We start from the raw sequence: 18,472 nt of genomic DNA, 5'->3' as shown, positions 1-18,472 counted from the left end.
ACTTAACGTGTATTTGCGGCGGGTCGTAGATGGACGTGCGGCACTTGCTGGACTTTGTACCGTGGCGTATCGCACGCGGTGTTAGTCAGTCAAACTACCATATGCACGTAGAAGGGCGGCGGCTGATACAGGTGTCACGGGTCGCGGGGTTCCGTGTATAGAGAACGACGCGGTCCGTGTCAAATACCCCCCCGCCAAGCCGCCGGTCTACTCAGTGAATCGAATACGCATGGCGCGATTATCAAATGGAATAAATAGCTAATTATACCGCCTATCGCGGTGAAGGCCGCAAATACTTACGTTGTTTGTCCTGACGAGCCGATTGTTCGCGCGTGATCGCGCTTGGTGGTGGTCGATCGCATAACGCGAACGAGGGTGGTGGAGGGTGTTGTTTAGTCTTCTTTTTCCTTAGCGTGGTCAGGAGATGGGGGACAGGAGAGGAATAATTCGATGGCGTCTTCTAATAGGTCCTCCTCCAGCTCCATGGGCTCCTCTGCCGGACCAGGTTCTGCTGCTGGTGTCGTTGTTGTGGTTGTTGTCGTTGTGGTTGTCGTCGCGGTGGTTGTTGTCTCGCCGACGGCCACCCCCCAACGTCTTAACATGTACTCCTTATACCGCTGCTCGCGGCGTCTCTGTTCGGACGGGGAGTACCGTCTCGCCGAGGGGGGGGCCGACGGCGGCGGGCCGGCGCTTTTGGGAGCGNGGGGGGGGGCCGACGACGGCGGACCGGCGCTTTTGGGGGCGCGCGGTCGTCGTGGGGAACGGGAGTTAAGGGCGGTGATGTCAGGTCGCGCAGCGCGAAATGACATCAACGGTCGTGGGCGGGTACTATCCGCTCGCGTATCGCGAATGGATAGTAGCGTTGTTGGGGGCCGTACACCGGTCGAGCTGGGGGTGGGTTGCCGGGTCCCAAAATGTTGGGCCGCAACATTTATCACCCTCCTGGTCGAGGTGGCGGCCGGGGTGCTCGGGGCCCGTACCTCCAGTGTAGACTGGGTCGCACGGGGGACCGCAACGAGTGCACTGCGCGCATCGCGGAGTGCATCGTTGCGACCCATGCGGACACCCCGGTCGTAGTGGGCCCGTGCGACGGGGTCGCGAAGGACCTCAGGGAGTGGGGCTCGGGCAGCGTCCTCAGCTGACCGGAGAACCCGCGGGAGAGGTTGTAAGGACCGGCCGATCTCATCCGCCAGATGGCGAACAAGCCGGTGTAGGTCCTGTAGGGAACTGTTGGATGGGTTGGGGTCGTTGTTGTTGTTGTTGTTGTTGTTGTTGTTCATGCTGAAACAGATATATAAAAAAAAACATAAATATCGTAGTCCGTCAGCCAGTCAGTGGTCTTACGAGTCTTAGTAATTTTTTTTCACCTTTTCATACATGAGACATGAATTTTCCGTGGGGGGTTCTGGTCTGTCAAAAATACCCCTTTCCCTAGGCGTTCCGCTAATCTGACGGGACCCCACCACTTTGGCGAAAACCCGCGCAAAATTTTTCGCTTGCTTTTGATAGGTGATGCGCTTTATAGTACACAACGTCGCCGACCGCGTATTTTGTTTTGTTGTGAACGGGCGGCGGTGTTATTTTTGTGCTAGTGATTTGTCGTTCGCGCTCTAACCGGTCGTTATTGATAGTAGCAAGTGCTACCGGTTGTACTCGCTGTAGTAGCCAATCACCCGGTTTCTTACCTTCTCTACCTAATACGAGTACAGACGGTGCGTATCCGGTAGTCTCGTTACGCCTATTGCGTAGAGCGAACAACAAAGGTGGTAATTTTGTATCCCAAGATGTATGACTCGACTCTGTTAATAAAGCGCGAAGTCCTTTTTTTAACTCTTGGTTCTTTCGTTCTACTGGGTTAGCCCGTGGGTGGTATATCGGTGTAGTCCAGGCCTCTGCCCCCCACCGATTTATCGCGTCGATCATTTCTTTGGACACGAGCGCACGGCCGTTGTCGCTTAAAATTACTCGCGCGTAACCGTAGCGTGAGAAGAACTCCCTTTCTAGCGCGTCTACAATCGTTTTCGTTGTAGGTGCGCCTATGGGGTACGCTTCGGTCCACCTGCTGAAGCAGTCAGTTACTACTAATAGGTTCGTCTTGCCCCTTGGTGTTCTAGGGTACGGTCCCATCAGGTCGATCTGATTACTTCCCACGGCTGTCTAGGTTGGCGCTTGACCATCGGGTCTTCGGGGCGCATGTTTAAGGANAGGTTGGCGCTTGACCATCGGGTCTTCAGGGCGCATGTTTAAGGGCTTAGTACACGCGCAAATGTGACACGATTTTACGTACATGCGCACGGCGTTTCTTAACCCTTTACAGTAGAACCGTTGTTTGACTGCTCGGTGTGTTTCTCTCCATCCGGGGTGACATGATAGGGGGTCGTCGTGGTACCGCCAAATTATATGTTGTACTTTGTCGGTGGGGACGACTACCGGTGTGTCAGCGCCTATGCGAATACGTAAAATACCGTCCAACAAAAAAAATTCGTCCTTATTTTTCGCGGCTGGTTTTTCGTTCGTTATCGTAAGTTGCGCGTTTAAGTTTTTTATGACCGAAGAGAGAAACTGGTCGTTGTGTTGCCACTCTCGTACTTCCCCCCCCGTGAACGGTCGGTCGCAGATCGCGTCGTTTGCCTCGGTAATGGAGTAAATATTATCGAGAGTGGCGATACGTGGGGACGGGTGTAACGTGGGCGCCCCTATTAAATTGTCGTCGAGGGCGTCTTCGTCGACAGCGGGCCCCTCCGTCGGGTAGCGTGACAACATGTCCGGCGCTTCATTGTGTTTGCCCGGTACGTGTGTTGTGGTGAAATTCAGGTTACCTAAGTGTAGTGCCCACCTGGTTAATTTACTGTTGGTGCCCTTCGATTTGTGTAAATACGTTAACGCGGCGTTGTCCGTATACAATTCAAAAGGGGCATATTCTAAAAATGACCTGAATTTGTCTGTGGCCCATATGATCGCTAAACACTCGCGTTCAACAGCGGCGTAACGTTTTTGCACATCCGATAGCTTCCTACTAGCGTACGCGATAATATTCCTTTCGCCCGGGCCGATGCCGTGCTGAAACAATACCGCTCCCACGCCTAGTTCGCTAGCGTCGGTTTGTAGGCAAAACGTTTTTGTGTAATCCGGGGGAGAGAGGCGTGGTGAATCGCATATCGCTGTTTTAATGTGTTCAAACGCGCTTTGCTATGTGTGGGACCACGACCACTTTTCCCCTTTTTTGAGCAGTTTAGTAAGGGGATCTGTGCTGTCCGCANCAGTTTAGTAAGGGGGTCTGTGCTGTCCGCGTAGTTATCGACGAACTGGCTATACCAATTACATACCCCTAAAAATCTGCGTAAGTCCCTGACATTACGTGGGACTGGTATGGCGCGTATGGACTCAAGTTTTTCCGGTTCCTTATCGATGCCCTCCCCATGCACCAGGTGTCCCAAAAAAGAAATTTCAGAGAACCCGATTTTACACTTTTTTGTGTGGCACGTGAGACCATGTCGTTGTAGGCGCTCCAAAACTTTACTAAGGTGGTCTAAATGGTTTTCCACGTTGTCCGAAAATATCAAGATGTCGTCCAGATAGACTTGCACAAAGTCGTTTATATACCCCCTAAGTATTTCGTTAATAAGTCGTACGAAGGTCATGGGTGCATTTTTAAGTCCGAACGGAAGTACACGAAATTGAAACAAGCCCCTCCTCGTTCTAAACGCTGTATATTTTCGCGCGTTTTGTTCAAGTGAGCATTGCCAATAACCTGATTTTAAATCTAGTGTCGTGAATACTTTCGCCCCCCGCATACTTCTAATCATATCGTTTAGATTGGGCATGGGGTACGCGTCTGAAACGGTCACTTCGTTGAGTCGCCTGTAGTCGATGCACAAACGAGAGGAGCCGTCTTTTTTCTTGGCCAGGACGACTGGTGCCGACCAAGGCGAGGTGCTGGGTTCTATAAGTCCCTGTGATTCCATATCGTCTACCATTTCGTCTATCGCCTCTTGTTTGTGCAGAGGGTACGGGTATGGTTTCAATGCGATGGGTTTCGAGTCTTTTAGAACGATATCGTGTTCGATTAGCTTTGTACGTCCCACCGTGTTATTAAAAACCGCAGCGTATTGTTTCACTATGTGAGATAATAATTCGCGCGAATGTGGATCGCCTGCTATATCTATGTTTGGCAGATCTATACTGTGGGGGGTGCGGGGAGCGCTTGCTTTCCAGCACGCCGTAGTACGTCGTTTCGCGCCTAGATGTATTGTGCACGCAGCATAATCCCAAGAGACTTCCTGATCGGTCAGAAAATCATGCCCTAGAAGTACGTCACAGTACAGGTTGTCTAAGATCACGGCCGTAAAAGTGATTGTCAGATCTGCGATGATCGCGGTAAAAGTAGCGGTGCCGGCGGTGGGTGTCGTGTGGCCGTCTGCTAATCTAACCGCGTGTGTGGGTCCTTTGCGCACAATTCCGTATTTATGGGCTATTGCCGGGGTGGTATATGACTTCTGCGCTTGTGAGTCAAGTAATGCCGTCACAAAACCGTTGTAAAATTCAAGTTCCACAGCGGGAGTTGTAATTTTACGCGGGCGTGTTTGTTTGGCAAAACTCGGGTGGTTTACGGTTCGAACGGGGAGCGTCTGAACGGTTTGTCCGCCGGCGGTGTCAATCGCCATAAGCGGGTAGGCCGTCTCGGCTGGTATCCCCTCCCCCACGGTGGCCAGCATGTCGTTGGCCCGACTCGCGCTATCATCGCATAACACGGGGACTTTTGTTTTCTCGGCCGTATGACTAATATTTTTAAAAACCTTGAGGACCGCATTGTGCCCCTCACTGTGGGTGGGGGGTGCGGTGAGTGAATTTAGAGGGGCTACAGTTTGTCCTGCGTTGTGTGCGAGGGGCTGTAGTCGAGGTTGAGGGCCCGGTGAATGGGCGAAGTGAGGTGGAAGGTCGTTAAAAATTTCATCATTTTGGCCGAGAGGAACGCGCTCGCTTTCGCTATCGACGATGACCGAATTGGTTATTCGCGCTGCGCGTTGCGTGGTGTGTTTGTTTGTTGTATGGAATTGTGTCATTAAGCCAGAAGAACGGACTAATTTCTCCGTGGCTGTTGCCCGTTTCCCGAAACTGTCGGTCTATTAGGGCAACTGCTGTGCCAGTGATCTGCTCCGCAATATCGGCAGGGTCGGGGGGGGGGCGTTCCGCGTTAAGCGCGCTCGCCCGCTGTCGAAAAACTTGCGGTGGTTGGGGAGGCGCAGGAGGCGGTACGTACGGCTTTAAGTTGGCTTTTAGCCTACCCGTGCGTAAGGGCCTGTCGAGATCGTTCGCGATTACGCGCAAATCGTCTAGAGTACGCGGACTTCGCATTTTCACGTTGCCGTAATATTCGTCGCGTAAAAGACTAACTACACGATCTACGATCTGCTGCTCGGAACAACTGGGGCGGGCGCGCATCGCTAAACGTTGTTTATCTATAATAAATTCCGTCATACGCTGATTGGGCCCCTGTTGTGATGTCATGAGTTCGTTTTCTAGCTCGGCTTGGATGCTATTATTATCGAACGCCACGAGAAACTCCCTTGAAAATTGGCGCCAGGACATGTTGTTCAACTTAATGGACTCCCACCAAGTAAATGCCGTGTCCCTTAAAAACTGTACCCCGGTTCTCACCCACAAATCATAATGGATACCGGATTGTGTCAGGAGGTTTTCTAGCTGCTCTAGAAATTCCCTCGGGTCCTCCTCATATTTCCCCGTGAACTCAGGAGACGGAGGACGTAAAACAGGCGGATTATTATACGGTACAGTCGCCGAATGTGTATATGAACGGGTTGATGGGGACGGTGACAAATCGCGTGTCGGTGGTACGAATGTGTTTAACCCGAAATGTCCCGTGTGTTGTGGGCGCGCGTCTGAATTGAAAGCTGCTTCGTGCGTGTTCGCTCGAGGTAGTGATGGAGACGCGCGCGTGGTCTGGCCGGCTAATCGTTGTATATTGCGCGCCTCGCGCTCTTCGATCTCCGTCAAACGTTGTTGTAAAGCCGCGTTATTCTGGGTCATGCTACTCGGCCCAAACGTTACGCGGTTTTGTTCTGGCAAGTGCGCGCGATCAGTACGATTTGTGTCGGCTGTTCCTCGCGTCATTTGTGCGGTGGCGAACGGATTTAGCATGGACTCGTTGTTTAAATCGCGACTTGTAATTGTGTGTGAGAGGGACCGAATCTCCTGCGTAATGCGGGACAGTGCTCTCTCTACTTCTGACATGCGCGCTTCCATGCGTGTGTTCAAAGATACATCGCGTAAGCTCTGCCTTAACGCGCCTATCTCCTCCGTTGCGTGGGATATTGAACGTACCGTATACATGTCATCTGTATACGCTGCGTTCACACATCCGTTGTGACGGCCGGTTGCCTGGGACCACTCGTGTAGAGACCCTGTTTCGGATTCCTCTAGCGCCAGGTTAACCGGTTGATCCGCGTGTGTCGGGGGGACGACGGTCCGGCATAGCGCGGGGGCGTCGTCTATCCGTGACTCGCGTTCCGTCTCGAGCGTCTCATAGTGAAGCGGCGGGCGTTCGGGTAAAATCGCGTTCGATGGGTCTAGCCCTTCGCTGCGTAAATTATTTTCCAACACGGCTAGCATATCGCTTTTCGTTGTGGGCCCATTTAGCTGTCTATACGCGCACTCGCGCAATAGTTCCCGACGATTCATCTGAGACAAAGTTTTACCTGACATCGTGAACGTTCTTTATCGTATTTCGCGAGAATAAACAAAAATAAATAAGTAAAACGCTAGCGCTTGTTTGTTTTTGTTATTCGGAAATACAATACCATCGGTCACGAGAATACGCGCTATGTGTTCGCGTATGAACGTCAACAATGCCGGCCGTTTGTATTATTATTGTTGTTGTTGTGATACTGATATAGTATAGCACTAAGATAATGGGTTTTGTATGGGGATGACGTTACTATAATATTTATAATTTCGAAGGTCGGAAATAATAATACAAACGGTTTTATGGGCTCGGTTGTTAATGCTATATCGAACGCGTTGATACGGAGTGTATTGTGCACTACCTGTCTATCGCTGTCGTTGCAATGTGATGTGAATCAGCGGCGTCGCCTCGCGCGCGCGATAAGGAATGGTTGGGCAACAACTGGATAATCTACCTGTTAATATTAAAAATAACTAACGAAGTGGGATTATACAATTGTTGCGCTATTGACAACCTATCTATAACCGAGCGGGGAATTCGCTGCTGTCACCAGCGGACTGTGACTGAAATAACTCGAAGCACAGGGCGGCTAAGTAAACCTAGCTGTCTCTTATATAAAAAGTAAAATAAATTACAGACAAGTCAGCAAATGGTTTTCTTACCTTAATCAAAGTTAATCCAAATTAAGACCGGTTCCGATTCCCCGCCGGGGAGCCAGTTGTTACGACTAACGTCGTGGAACACAATTAACAAACACAGTTTTTATATTGTATGATAAAAGGGCGTGAAGCCGTATATTACTCTTACACAATTGTCACAAAATAGTCACAGAAATAAAGTTTATAATACACTCACTGCTAATAGTGAAAACCGACAGTATGAAAAAAAATATCGTTGGTACGACGAATTGCCTGGTAACGCTTCAAAGAAATAGATCCGTATCGTACGAGGCCACGAAGATTACTTAACGTGTATTTGCGGCGGGTCGTAGATGGACGTGCGGCACTTGCTGGACTTTGTACCGTGGCGTATCGCACGCGGTGTTAGTCAGTCAAACTACCATATGCACGTAGAAGGGCGGCGGCTGATACAGGTGTCACGGGTCGCGGGGTTCCGTGTATAGAGAACGACGCGCGGTCCGTGTCAACATTATAACTTATTGAAAAGATACGATTCAAAACAATTTTTTTTATAAATACCTATGGATATTTTTTTTTATGAAGTATATATATTTTTGTATATATAACCTTCCCACAGGGGAAAATTCGAAAAGTGATTTTTTAGAGAAAAGTTTCAAAACTCCACTTTAATAGATGAGCATACACAGAGATTGAAAACCAAATTTTTACAACTTTCTTATATATATGTCTATATTATTATATATCAGTTGAATATTTAGTTTTTTTTTTAATACAACCTTTTAACACCTTTGGTCATTGAAACAAAGTAATATATAGTTTGAAATAACGTAATGAAAACTAATTTTTCTGATTTTATATATATTTTTAGTTAAATTATTAGATTTGATGAGACTTTTGGCTAACATTTTTGAAAATTAATTTAATTTCTACATTATTATAAACGTATAGTGTATTTTAATTTTACTTTATCATAATAAAATATAAGTATAAAATTGTATTTGTATTAAAAATTCGCCTTCTTTAATAAATCAAAAATGTTTTCATACCAATACCGATTTAGCTATTTTTTACATGTTTTGACTAAAATTAATTATTATTTTTTAATGTATACTTTAATATTTACTTAAAATCCTTTTTTAAAATTAAAAAATATAAAAGTATGAATAAATCACGTGGATAGTTTATTATATATACAGTAATGTAATAAAAAATTATCATTCGTTATTCAGAATTTAATAACTAGTTTTAAAATGAAGGTAAGTATACACATTATATAATGTGCTTTATTGATATCTAAAAGATTTTTTTATTATATTATAGAATCGGCAATTAATATTTCTTTTGTTGATAATATCTAGTTTGATATTTAACGAAGGTAACTTCTATATTACATTATTTATGTCTATTAATTTTATTAATTATATATATATCAATCCATGTATTATTTAATATAAATGCTTAAAGACATTATTTGATTTAGATATGAAACTACTCTTTTAGTTGTACAGGAATATCAAATAAGAATAAAAAACTCTTTTTCTTGAAAAGTATTAAATATTTTTAATTTTCATACAGAAAAAAATTGTATAATTCTAAAAACTAAATAATAGTGGNACAATTTCATACTAAATTTAAAAACTATAATTAGTATTTATTCATATATTATATTTTAAAATCAAAGAACTACTAATCAGGATATAATTAAAGAAATAAGAGTTGATGTTGCTTTTGGAATAATCCACCAATTTCTCTAAATGAAACACTATCTACAGATTTGCATCGAAGCGTTTCTTATGATAGTGATTTTAATCACTGTCAGATATCATCTATACTTGTCTCATCTATGTCTCGTCCACACTGTGCCTCGACCCCACTGTGCTACCGTTTTTTTTTTAAAAGTGATTTCACGTATCTGTATTTACAATTTTTATGGATAAAGAAAAAACTGATTTACTTACACTATTTAATATTTATTATTGAAGTCCAAATGATGATTATTCATAGATATTGTACTTACGTGGTTAAGTAGTTAAGCCTTTATTAGTTACGTGTTATTATTTTATATATATTTTAATTTAAAGTGTAATAACACATAACATTACCAAAAAATGTAATTCAAAGTTTAAAAAAATTAATTTGGTTTATTTATATTTCATAGTTATTGCAATCTAGATAAATAAATCAATAAATTAAATAAATCTAGTCAAAATAATCAACTTGATCACAATTTTTTTAGTAACAACTTTTTATATTATGATTTTGGATTAACACTAAATTATACTTAAAACTTAACTACTTAACTAAACAGTGATTAAAATCACTATCATAAGAAACGCTTCAAGGTAAATCTGTAGGTATTTTTCAATTTTAAGAAATTAGTGAATTATTCCAAAAGCAACATCAAATCCTATTTCCTATATTATATCTTAATTAGACGTTCTTTGATTTAAAAGTATAATATATAGTTAAATACTTAGTAATAGAGTCTTGACTAGGGTCCACGTTTCGAGTCGGGTCCATGGTGGACCTGATGTTGAGGAGCCGGGAGGCGTGGAGGCTCGTCCAGGTGTTCGCCGAATCCATCTTGAAAAAGAAGGAGGAAGCGGAACGCCTGAGACAGAGGCAGCCTCGCCGCCCGGCACAGGAGGACCTGAGGCGCTGGTTTAGGCCGGCGCCTTAGGTATTCGTGTTTTATGTTTTTATGTTTTTGTTTCGTGAGTTATTTGTGCCCCCTTCGCTTTAACGGGGGAGGCCACACCACGTTGTGAATCAGCTCTTGATTAATTTCGGGCTGATTCACAACGTGGTGGTGTGAGTTTTAAAGACGGCGTGGGCCGCCCTGAAGTAATACCTAACGGTAGTTCCAGGGCGGTCCACAACCAAGCCGATCGGAGGAAAAAAAAAAAAAGTCCCTCCACGGGTGAGTTTCCTGAAGCACTTTCCTTCTGAGCTAACCAGCTGGCATACTCGTATGCGTCCACTGCATCTCCAAGACCCGTGCCTGCGGCGACAAGAGTAGGGTTACTCTTGTGCCGGGACAAGATCTCGCTGAGGGCGAGCTTGGCGGCTATTAGTTATTTTAGTTAAAGTAAATATTAAAATTAATTCAGTTCATATTTCAATTGTAGAATCTTGTTAAACACCAAAAGTTACTCTGAAATGATTACTATTATTTCTATTTAAGTTATAAATACGATAAAAATGCAAAAAAATATTGAGCTTTTCTGATAAATTTACTATAAATAGTTCTCATAAAATTTCCTATTGAATGATCTTAATTTCAAAATTTCAAATTAAGCTAAAAGTTATGGTAATAAATTCATTTTTTTGTTTTATTATAAACTTTCACTTTTAAGGGCAAAAAAAAGTAGGTTAAAAATTATTACTTTTAACATATTAAAAACCAATAATAATTTCAAAAAAATTAATTATAAAAATTATATTATATATAATTAAAAGAATTACTAATCTAGTTATAATTGAGGGAATAGATGTTGATGTTGCTTTTGCAATAATCCACCAATTTCTCTACATGAAACACTATCTACAGATTTGTATCGAAGCGTGTTTTATGATAATGATTTTAATCACTGTCAGATTAAATCTATACTGGACCCAACTATGCCACGTCCCTACTGTTCCGCGACCACACTGTGTTGGTTTTTTTATTGTCATTATAAGTAAAAAAAAAAACGGTAGCACAGTGGGGTCGAGACACAGTGTAGACAAGGCATAGATAGGACAAGTATAGATGATATTTGACAGTGATTAAAATCACTATCATAAGAAACGCTTCGATGCAAATCTGTAGATAGTGTTTCATGTAGAGAAATTGGTGGATTATTGCAAAAGCAACATCAACTCTTATTTCTTTGATTTTAAAATTTAATATATGAATAAATACTAATTATAATTATTAAATTTAGTATGAAAATAAAAAAGTAAAAAAATTTAATAAGTTTAATTTCTTATGACTTATGACCTTTATTCTATGTCAATTAAATTATATAATATTCATGAAAGTCAATATATTCTCCTAATAAGATATTTTAAAATAAAATAAAATACAAAACCTAGAATTTTAATAGAAAAATAGCATATTTTTGAATACGGTAGCCATTTGCGCATAGAAGATAGGTCGTCGGAACAAATTTTTTTTTTCTTTTATAGTGCATAAAATAAGCTTTAATTTTATATATGTTTAAAGGACGCAGTATTTCTGGAACACTTTTAAAAGTTAAGTTGAAAAAGTTCTATTTTTTATACAATGTTTCAAGTTTTGAACACCCCCTATATATGAGGAAATTGTCCAATTTTAATAAATAGTATGTCAAATGAAAGATGTACTTATAATGTATTTAGAAAAAAAATGTGTGTTGATAATTACATTTTTCGAAAAGTTATAGCACTTTTAAGTTAAGTAATTTAAAATCGATCATCGAAAATTTTAACGCAAAAATAGCGTTTTTTTTAACTACGGCAGCCGTTTACATGCAGAAGATAAAGTGTCGGGACAAATTTTTTTTTTTCATTTTGTAGTACATAAAATAAGCTTTAATTTGATATATGTTTAAAGGACGCAGTATTTCCGGAACATTTTCAAAAATTAAGTTAAAAAAGTTAGTTTTTGTAAAAAAGTTGCAATTTTAAATCCCCCCCCAATGAGCAGGTTAAGTGTTAGATTTTCAAAAAAATGATATCAAATGAAAGGAAAATATCTAAGGTTTTAGTGTAAAAAAAAATTATGTTGATTTGTTGATTTTTGAAAAAGTTATGAAAGTTTTTAGAAAACAAAGTGAAAAAAATGACAAAATTTACCGATTTTTAAATTTTTTATTTTTTTTGGATATTTCCCCTATTTGCGGGGAACGAGGGAAAATTTTTCAATTTTTAGAGTAATGCCTTCAACTAGATACGAATTGTGATCTTTTGACCTATTGTTGAAAGTAATCGGTCCAGTGAGAGCTGAGAAAAAGTGGCAACACACATAAAAAAAAAAAAAAAACGCATCATAGTAAAATTAATACTTTCTCAGCTTAGCATGGAAGCTAATATTTTAATTAGTCAACAAATGGAAGCATGATTAGAGTACGTTTAAAAATAACTTAATCATAGTTTAGGTCGAACTTAAAGTATTATTTTAATTTCTTCATAACATTAAAAATAATTAATGTGTAATTAAATTGTTTTTATGTTAATTAAATAATATATTTTACTAAACGTTTTAATAATAAAAAATGTGTAACTAAAGTTATGAAAAAAAAAATGTTTAAATTATTATTATTCTGCAAGTAATTGAGTGGGTTATGATAAAAAAAATAGTAGAGACATTGCATAGTAGGGTCCAGTATAGATTTAATCTGACAGTGATTAAAATCACTATCATAAGAAACGCTTCGATGCAAATCTGTAGATAGTGTTTAATTTTAAAAAATTGATGGATAATTGCAAAAGCAACATCAACTTCTATTAAAATAAAATACAAAACCCATAATTATCATACAAAAATAGTATATTTTTCAATATGGTAGCCATTTGCGTATAGAAGATAGATCGTCGGGACAAATTTTTTTTTTTCATTTTGTAGTACATAAAATAAGCTTTAATTTTATATATGTTTAAAGGACGCAGTATTTCCGGAACATTTTCAAAAATTAAGTTGAAAAAGTTATTTTTTGTAAAAAAGTTACTATTTTAAATCCTCCCAGTGAGCAGAATAAGTGTTAGATTTTCAAAAAAAATTATATCAAATGAAAGGGAAATATCTAAGGTTTCAATACAAAAAAATATTATTTTTATTTGTTCATTTTTGAAAAAGTTATGGCAGTTTTAAGTACAAAAAACATCCCGATAAAATGTAATTTTTATCGCAAACATTACATTTTTTTTTAAATTTTCGACAGCCATTTGCACATAGAAGATAAGATGTCGGGACAAATTTTTTTTTTTCATTTGATAGTATATAACATAACCTTTGATTTGATATATGTTTAAAGGACGCAGTATTTCCGGAACATTTTCAAAAGTTCAGTTGAAAAAGATCTATGTTTTTTACAATATTTTAAGTTTTGAACGCCCCCTATATAAGGGGAAATTGTCCAATTTTAATAAAAAGTATGTCAAATGAAAGATGTACTTATAATGTATTTAGAAAAAAAAAATTTGTGCTGATATATACATTTTTCAAAAAGTTATAGCATTTTTAAGTTGAAAATTTAAAATCGAAAATCGAAAATTTTAACACAAAAATAGTGTTTTTTTAACTACGGCAGCCGTTTAAATGTAGAAAAAAAAGTGTCGGGACAAATTTTTTTTTTTCATTTTGTAGTACATAAAATAAGCTTTAATTTGATATATGTTTAAAGGACGCAGTCTTTCCGGAACATTTTCAAAAATTAAGTTGAAAAAATTAATTTTTGTAAAAAAGTTGCCATTTTAAATCCCCCCCAATGAGCAGGTTAAGTGATAGATTTTCAAAAAAATGATATCAAATGAAAGGTAAATATCTAAGGTTTTAGTATAAAAAAAAATTATGTTGATTTGTTGATTTTTCAAAAAGTTATGGAAGTTTTAAGAAAAAAAAGTGAAAAAATTTCGAAAATTAGCGATTTTTAAATTTGTAATTTTTTTGGATATTTCCCCCATTTGCGGGGAACGAGGGAATTTTTTTCAATTTTTAAGGGTAATGTCTTCAACTAGATACGATTTGTGATCTTTTGACGTATTTTTGAAAGAAATCGGTCCAGTGAGAGCTGAGAAAAAGTGGCAACAGACATAAAAAAAAAAAAAAAAAAAAAAAAAAAAAAAAAAAAAAAAAAAAAAAAAAAAAAAAAAAACACATCATAGTAAAATTAATACCTTCTCCGCTTTGCATCGAAGCTAAAAATTTTAATTTTAATAAGTAAAAAATGAATAAACTGTTTTCCTCATATAGCAATTAAATATGAGGAAAACGATGAAATTTGGGAATATGAAAATAATACGACGAGAGAAGCAGCTGCCAATGGAGACTTGAATGGTTTAATGTATGCTCATAAAAATGGATGTCCTTGGAATGAAAGCACAACAGAAGCAGCTGCTTTTAATGGTGAATTAGAATGTTTAATATATGCTTATGAAAATAATTGTCCTTGGGATGAAAGCACAGCAGAAGCCGCTGCTTCTAATGGTGAATTAAAATGTTTAATATATGCTCATGAAAATGAATGTCCGTGGGATGAAAGCACAACAATAGCAGCTGCTTCTAATGATAAAACAGAATGTTTAGAGTATGCTCATAAAAATAAATGTCCATGGGATAGAAGAACAACAGCATCTGCCGCTTTCTCTGGTAATTTAGAATGTTTAAAATATGCTCATGAAAATGGATGTCCGTGGGATGAAAGCACAACAATAGCAGCTGCTGCTAACGGTAAATTAGAATGTTTAAAATATGCTCATATGAAAAAATGTCCATGGAATAAAAGAACGACAGAAGCAGCTGCAAAATATAATAACTTACAATGTTTAATATATGCTCATAAAAATGGGTGTAAATGGGATAGAAAGAAAATTATATCAAGTGCTATTGAAAATGATAATCTAGAAATGTTAAAATATTCTTGCGATGATTTAAGTGAATTGAACGAATACCTTGCTACTATTGCTGCTTCTAACGGTAGTATAAAAATTTTAAAATACGCTCATAAAAATGGATTCTATTGGGATAAAGAAACAATAGAAGAAGCTGCTTCTAATGGTAAATTAGAATGTTTAAAATATGCTCATGAAAACGGGTGTCCGTGGGATAGAAGGACAACAATACAAGCTGCTGTTCATGGTGAATTACAATGTTTGAAATATGCTCATGAAAATGGATGCCCGTTGGATGAAATTGCAGCAATAGGAGCTGCTGTTCATGATAAATTGGATTGTTTAAAATATGTCCATGAAAATAAATGTCCATGGGGTGAAAAAACAACAAGAGCAGCTGCATCATATGATAGTTTCGAATGCTTAAAATATGCTCATGAAAATGGCTGTAAATGGAATCCAGTCGATATTGCAAAAATTGCTATTGAAAAAGATAATGTAGACATTTTGAAATATTCTTGCGAGCATTTAGTGGAATATAGAAAAGTATTCATTACTCTGGCTGCCTATTTAGGTAGTATAAACGTTTTAAAATATGTCCATGAAAATGGATGGCCGTGGGATGAAATAACAACAGAAGCAGCTGCTTCTAATGGTAAATTAGAATGTTTAAAATATGCTCATGAAAATGGATGTCCTTGGGATGAAAGCACAACAGAAACAGCTGCTTCTAATGGACATTTAGATTGTCTAATGTATGCCTATAAAAATGGATGTCCGTGGGATGAAAGCACAACAGAAGCAGCTGCTTCTAATGGACATTTAGTTTGTCTAATGTACGCCTATAAAAATGGATGTCCATGGGATGAAAGCACAGCAGAAGCAGCTGCTTCTAGTGGTAATTTGGAATGTTTAACATATGCCTATGAAAATAAATGTCCGTGGAATGAAAGCACAACAATAGCAGCTGCGTTGAATAGTAATTTAGAATGTTTAAAATATGCTCATGAAAAAAAATGTCCGTGGAATGAATTGACGGCAAAAGCGGCTGCACAAAGTGGTGATCTAAAATGTTTAATATATGTTCATGAAAATGGTTGCAAATGGGACGAAACCACAACTAGTGCTGCTGCAGCAAGTGGTAGTTTAGACTGTTTAAAGTACGCCCACGAAAAAGGATGTGTTTGGGATAAGAGTACAACCAAAGCAGCTGCAGAAAGTGGCTGTTTTGAATGTCTAAAGTACGCCCACAAAAATAAATGTGTTTGGGATGAAACCACAACTAGTGCTGCTGCATCAAGTGGCTGTTTTGACTGTTTAATGTATGCCTATGAAAATGGAAGTGTTTGGGATGACAGTACAACTAGAGCTGCTGCAGCAAGTGGCTGTTTAGAGTGCTTGATATATGCTAATGAAAAGGGATGTAATTGGGATAAACATACAATAGTTGCTGCAGCTGAGAATGGAAAATTAAATTGTCTTAAATATGCCCGTGAATATGGATGTGATTGGGTTGAAGGTACCACGAAAGCGGCTGCAGCAAATGGACATTTAAATTGCTTAATGTATGCCCATAAAAATGGGTGCGAGTGGGACGAAGGCACAACAAGAGAAGCTGCTTCTAATGGTAAATTAGAATGTTTAAAATATGTTCATGAAAATAAATGTAAGTGGGATAAAGAAACAACAAGTGTAGCTGCTGCAAATGGTCATTTAGATTGCCTAAAATATGTTCATGAAAATGGGTGTGAGTGGGACGATAGCACAACAAGACTGGCTGCTGAAAAAGGTCGATATCTGTGCTTAAAATATGCCCATGAAAATAATTGTCCTTGGAGTAAAGGAACCCTTTATGGAGCTATTCAAGCTAATTGTCATTATATAATCGACTATGCTATCAGAAATGGTTGTTCCAGTTAATTTCCTGTGAACTAACATTAAATGTACTATATTCAACTACATTGCCTATTATTATATTATTTTAAAATAAATTATACTTGAGCTTTAATGTATCTGAGTTTGTATTGATTTTATTATCAGACTTTTTGCTATATTATTTTTTTCAGAAATACTATTTCTAAAATATAACCAAAATTCTGTGGTTTAATCAGTCGCCATCTTAGTACTGATGATTAACTGCATTGTTTATTAGATGGGTGACCATAGAGGAATTTAAAAGATACATTTACTTTGTACTTACTATCTCTCTCACCCATAATGAGGTTGTTTCAAGTCAACAGTCAGTGTAAAAATCCTGGATCATCATAAGGTAGAACTGATCAATAATAGATAGGATAAAAGTTTGATATAATATAAATGTTGAGGCCGTATATTGATATAAATATTTACTATAACGTTGCCAACAATGCTGAGGATTACGAGGTTTGCCACGAACTGATAATGCTTCGACATTATAAAAAAACCCGAATACATTTACTCCGACAAGTTATATAATTGGTGTGAGCCCTTAAAAAATATTTTTTTTTTTGAGGAAGAAAGAAGAACGATTCCAATTTTTAGACTTAAAATCTTTTTTGCCTCTCCTTATTAGTACCTATTATTATAACATTTAATTAATTGTAGTTTTCTCATTTATTAATTGGTAAAAAAAATATAGTAGTTACGGGTCACTGATGATGGGATTTGTCATTAAACAGATGTTTTATAAAGGTATTCTGTATCCCATTTTCTAAAACTGTCATTCCACTTCGTCTCATATGAAATCAAATAAAAATTTATGATTTAATATTATTTCATTGTTTAAAGGTGGACAACGAAATTAATTTAATCCAGTTAAGATTCGATTTTAAGATTGGTTGCAATTTGAAGAAACTTGAGGGACTAGTCTCCTAAAATTCTGTCATAGAATATACCGAAAATAAATAAATTGTATTTCTCGCTATATAGAAATATTTTTTAGTTTAAAAAATTATGTAATTAGATTTCCCAAATATTTTGTTGCAATACTCCTATATTCCAGTCCATTTAATTGACATAAAGCAGTTATAAGTTAACAGTGTACAATAGCTTATGTATAATCATAAAAAAACTTAACTCTTCTGTTAAGATAGTTAGATTTAAAATTAACTAATATGAGTTAAAAATATGTAGTTTAGAGTTTTCGTTAGATTCACTGAAAAAATAAAACTGGTAAAATTTGAGTACAATAAGTCAACCCCTTCACGTGTCTCAAAGAAAAAATATTATAATGTTCTTCTTGTGTTTCTGTTTTTCTAAATTTATTTTTGTCTAATTTTCTCCATTTCTTATACAATTTTTTTAATTTAATAACACAGTCTGAAGAATACTGTGTAGAAATACGCGCTTTTCTACAAAATATTAAACACTCATCTATTACAATTATTATTTTATTGTGTTTCTTGTTTTTTTTTTTTTTATTTAATATAATAAGTGAAGGGGTTGACTTATTGTACTACATATTTTTAACTCATATTAGTTAATTTTAAATCTAACTATCTTAACAGAAGAGTTAAGTTTTTTTATGATTATACATAAGCTATTGTACACTGTTAACTTATAACTGCTTTATGTCAAT

The 18,472-nt window shown here is 38.0% G+C and overlaps 1 protein-coding gene across 1 annotated transcript; it reads left to right on the top strand.

Moving 5' to 3' along the window:
* The first annotated feature begins 8,581 nt into the window (after nt 1-8,581).
* Nucleotides 8,582-16,913, top strand: LOC126894964 (uncharacterized). Its single transcript, XM_050666346.1, has 3 exons — nt 8,582-8,600; nt 8,665-8,719; nt 14,279-16,913. The coding sequence occupies exons 1-3, from the start codon at nt 8,595-8,597 to the stop codon at nt 16,834-16,836; spliced, it is 2,619 nt and encodes an 872-aa protein (XP_050522303.1). The 5' UTR covers nt 8,582-8,594; the 3' UTR covers nt 16,837-16,913.
* The last annotated feature ends 1,559 nt before the right edge of the window (nt 16,914-18,472 follow it).

The sequence above is a fragment of the Daktulosphaira vitifoliae genome, unplaced genomic scaffold (assembly GCF_025091365.1).
Source record: "Daktulosphaira vitifoliae isolate Bord-2020 unplaced genomic scaffold, ASM2509136v1 Scaffold_1, whole genome shotgun sequence".
Taxonomy (NCBI): Eukaryota; Metazoa; Arthropoda; class Insecta; order Hemiptera; family Phylloxeridae; genus Daktulosphaira; species Daktulosphaira vitifoliae.
Note: the sequence above shows the minus strand (reverse complement) of the source record. Positions and strands in the feature narration are given on the sequence as shown.

Coding starts and splice junctions, on each gene's coding strand:
- LOC126894964 (XM_050666346.1), top strand. Junction 8,720..14,278: donor TAGTTTGATATTTAACGAAG/GTAACTTCTATA, acceptor TTCCTCATATAG/CAATTAAATATGAGGAAAAC.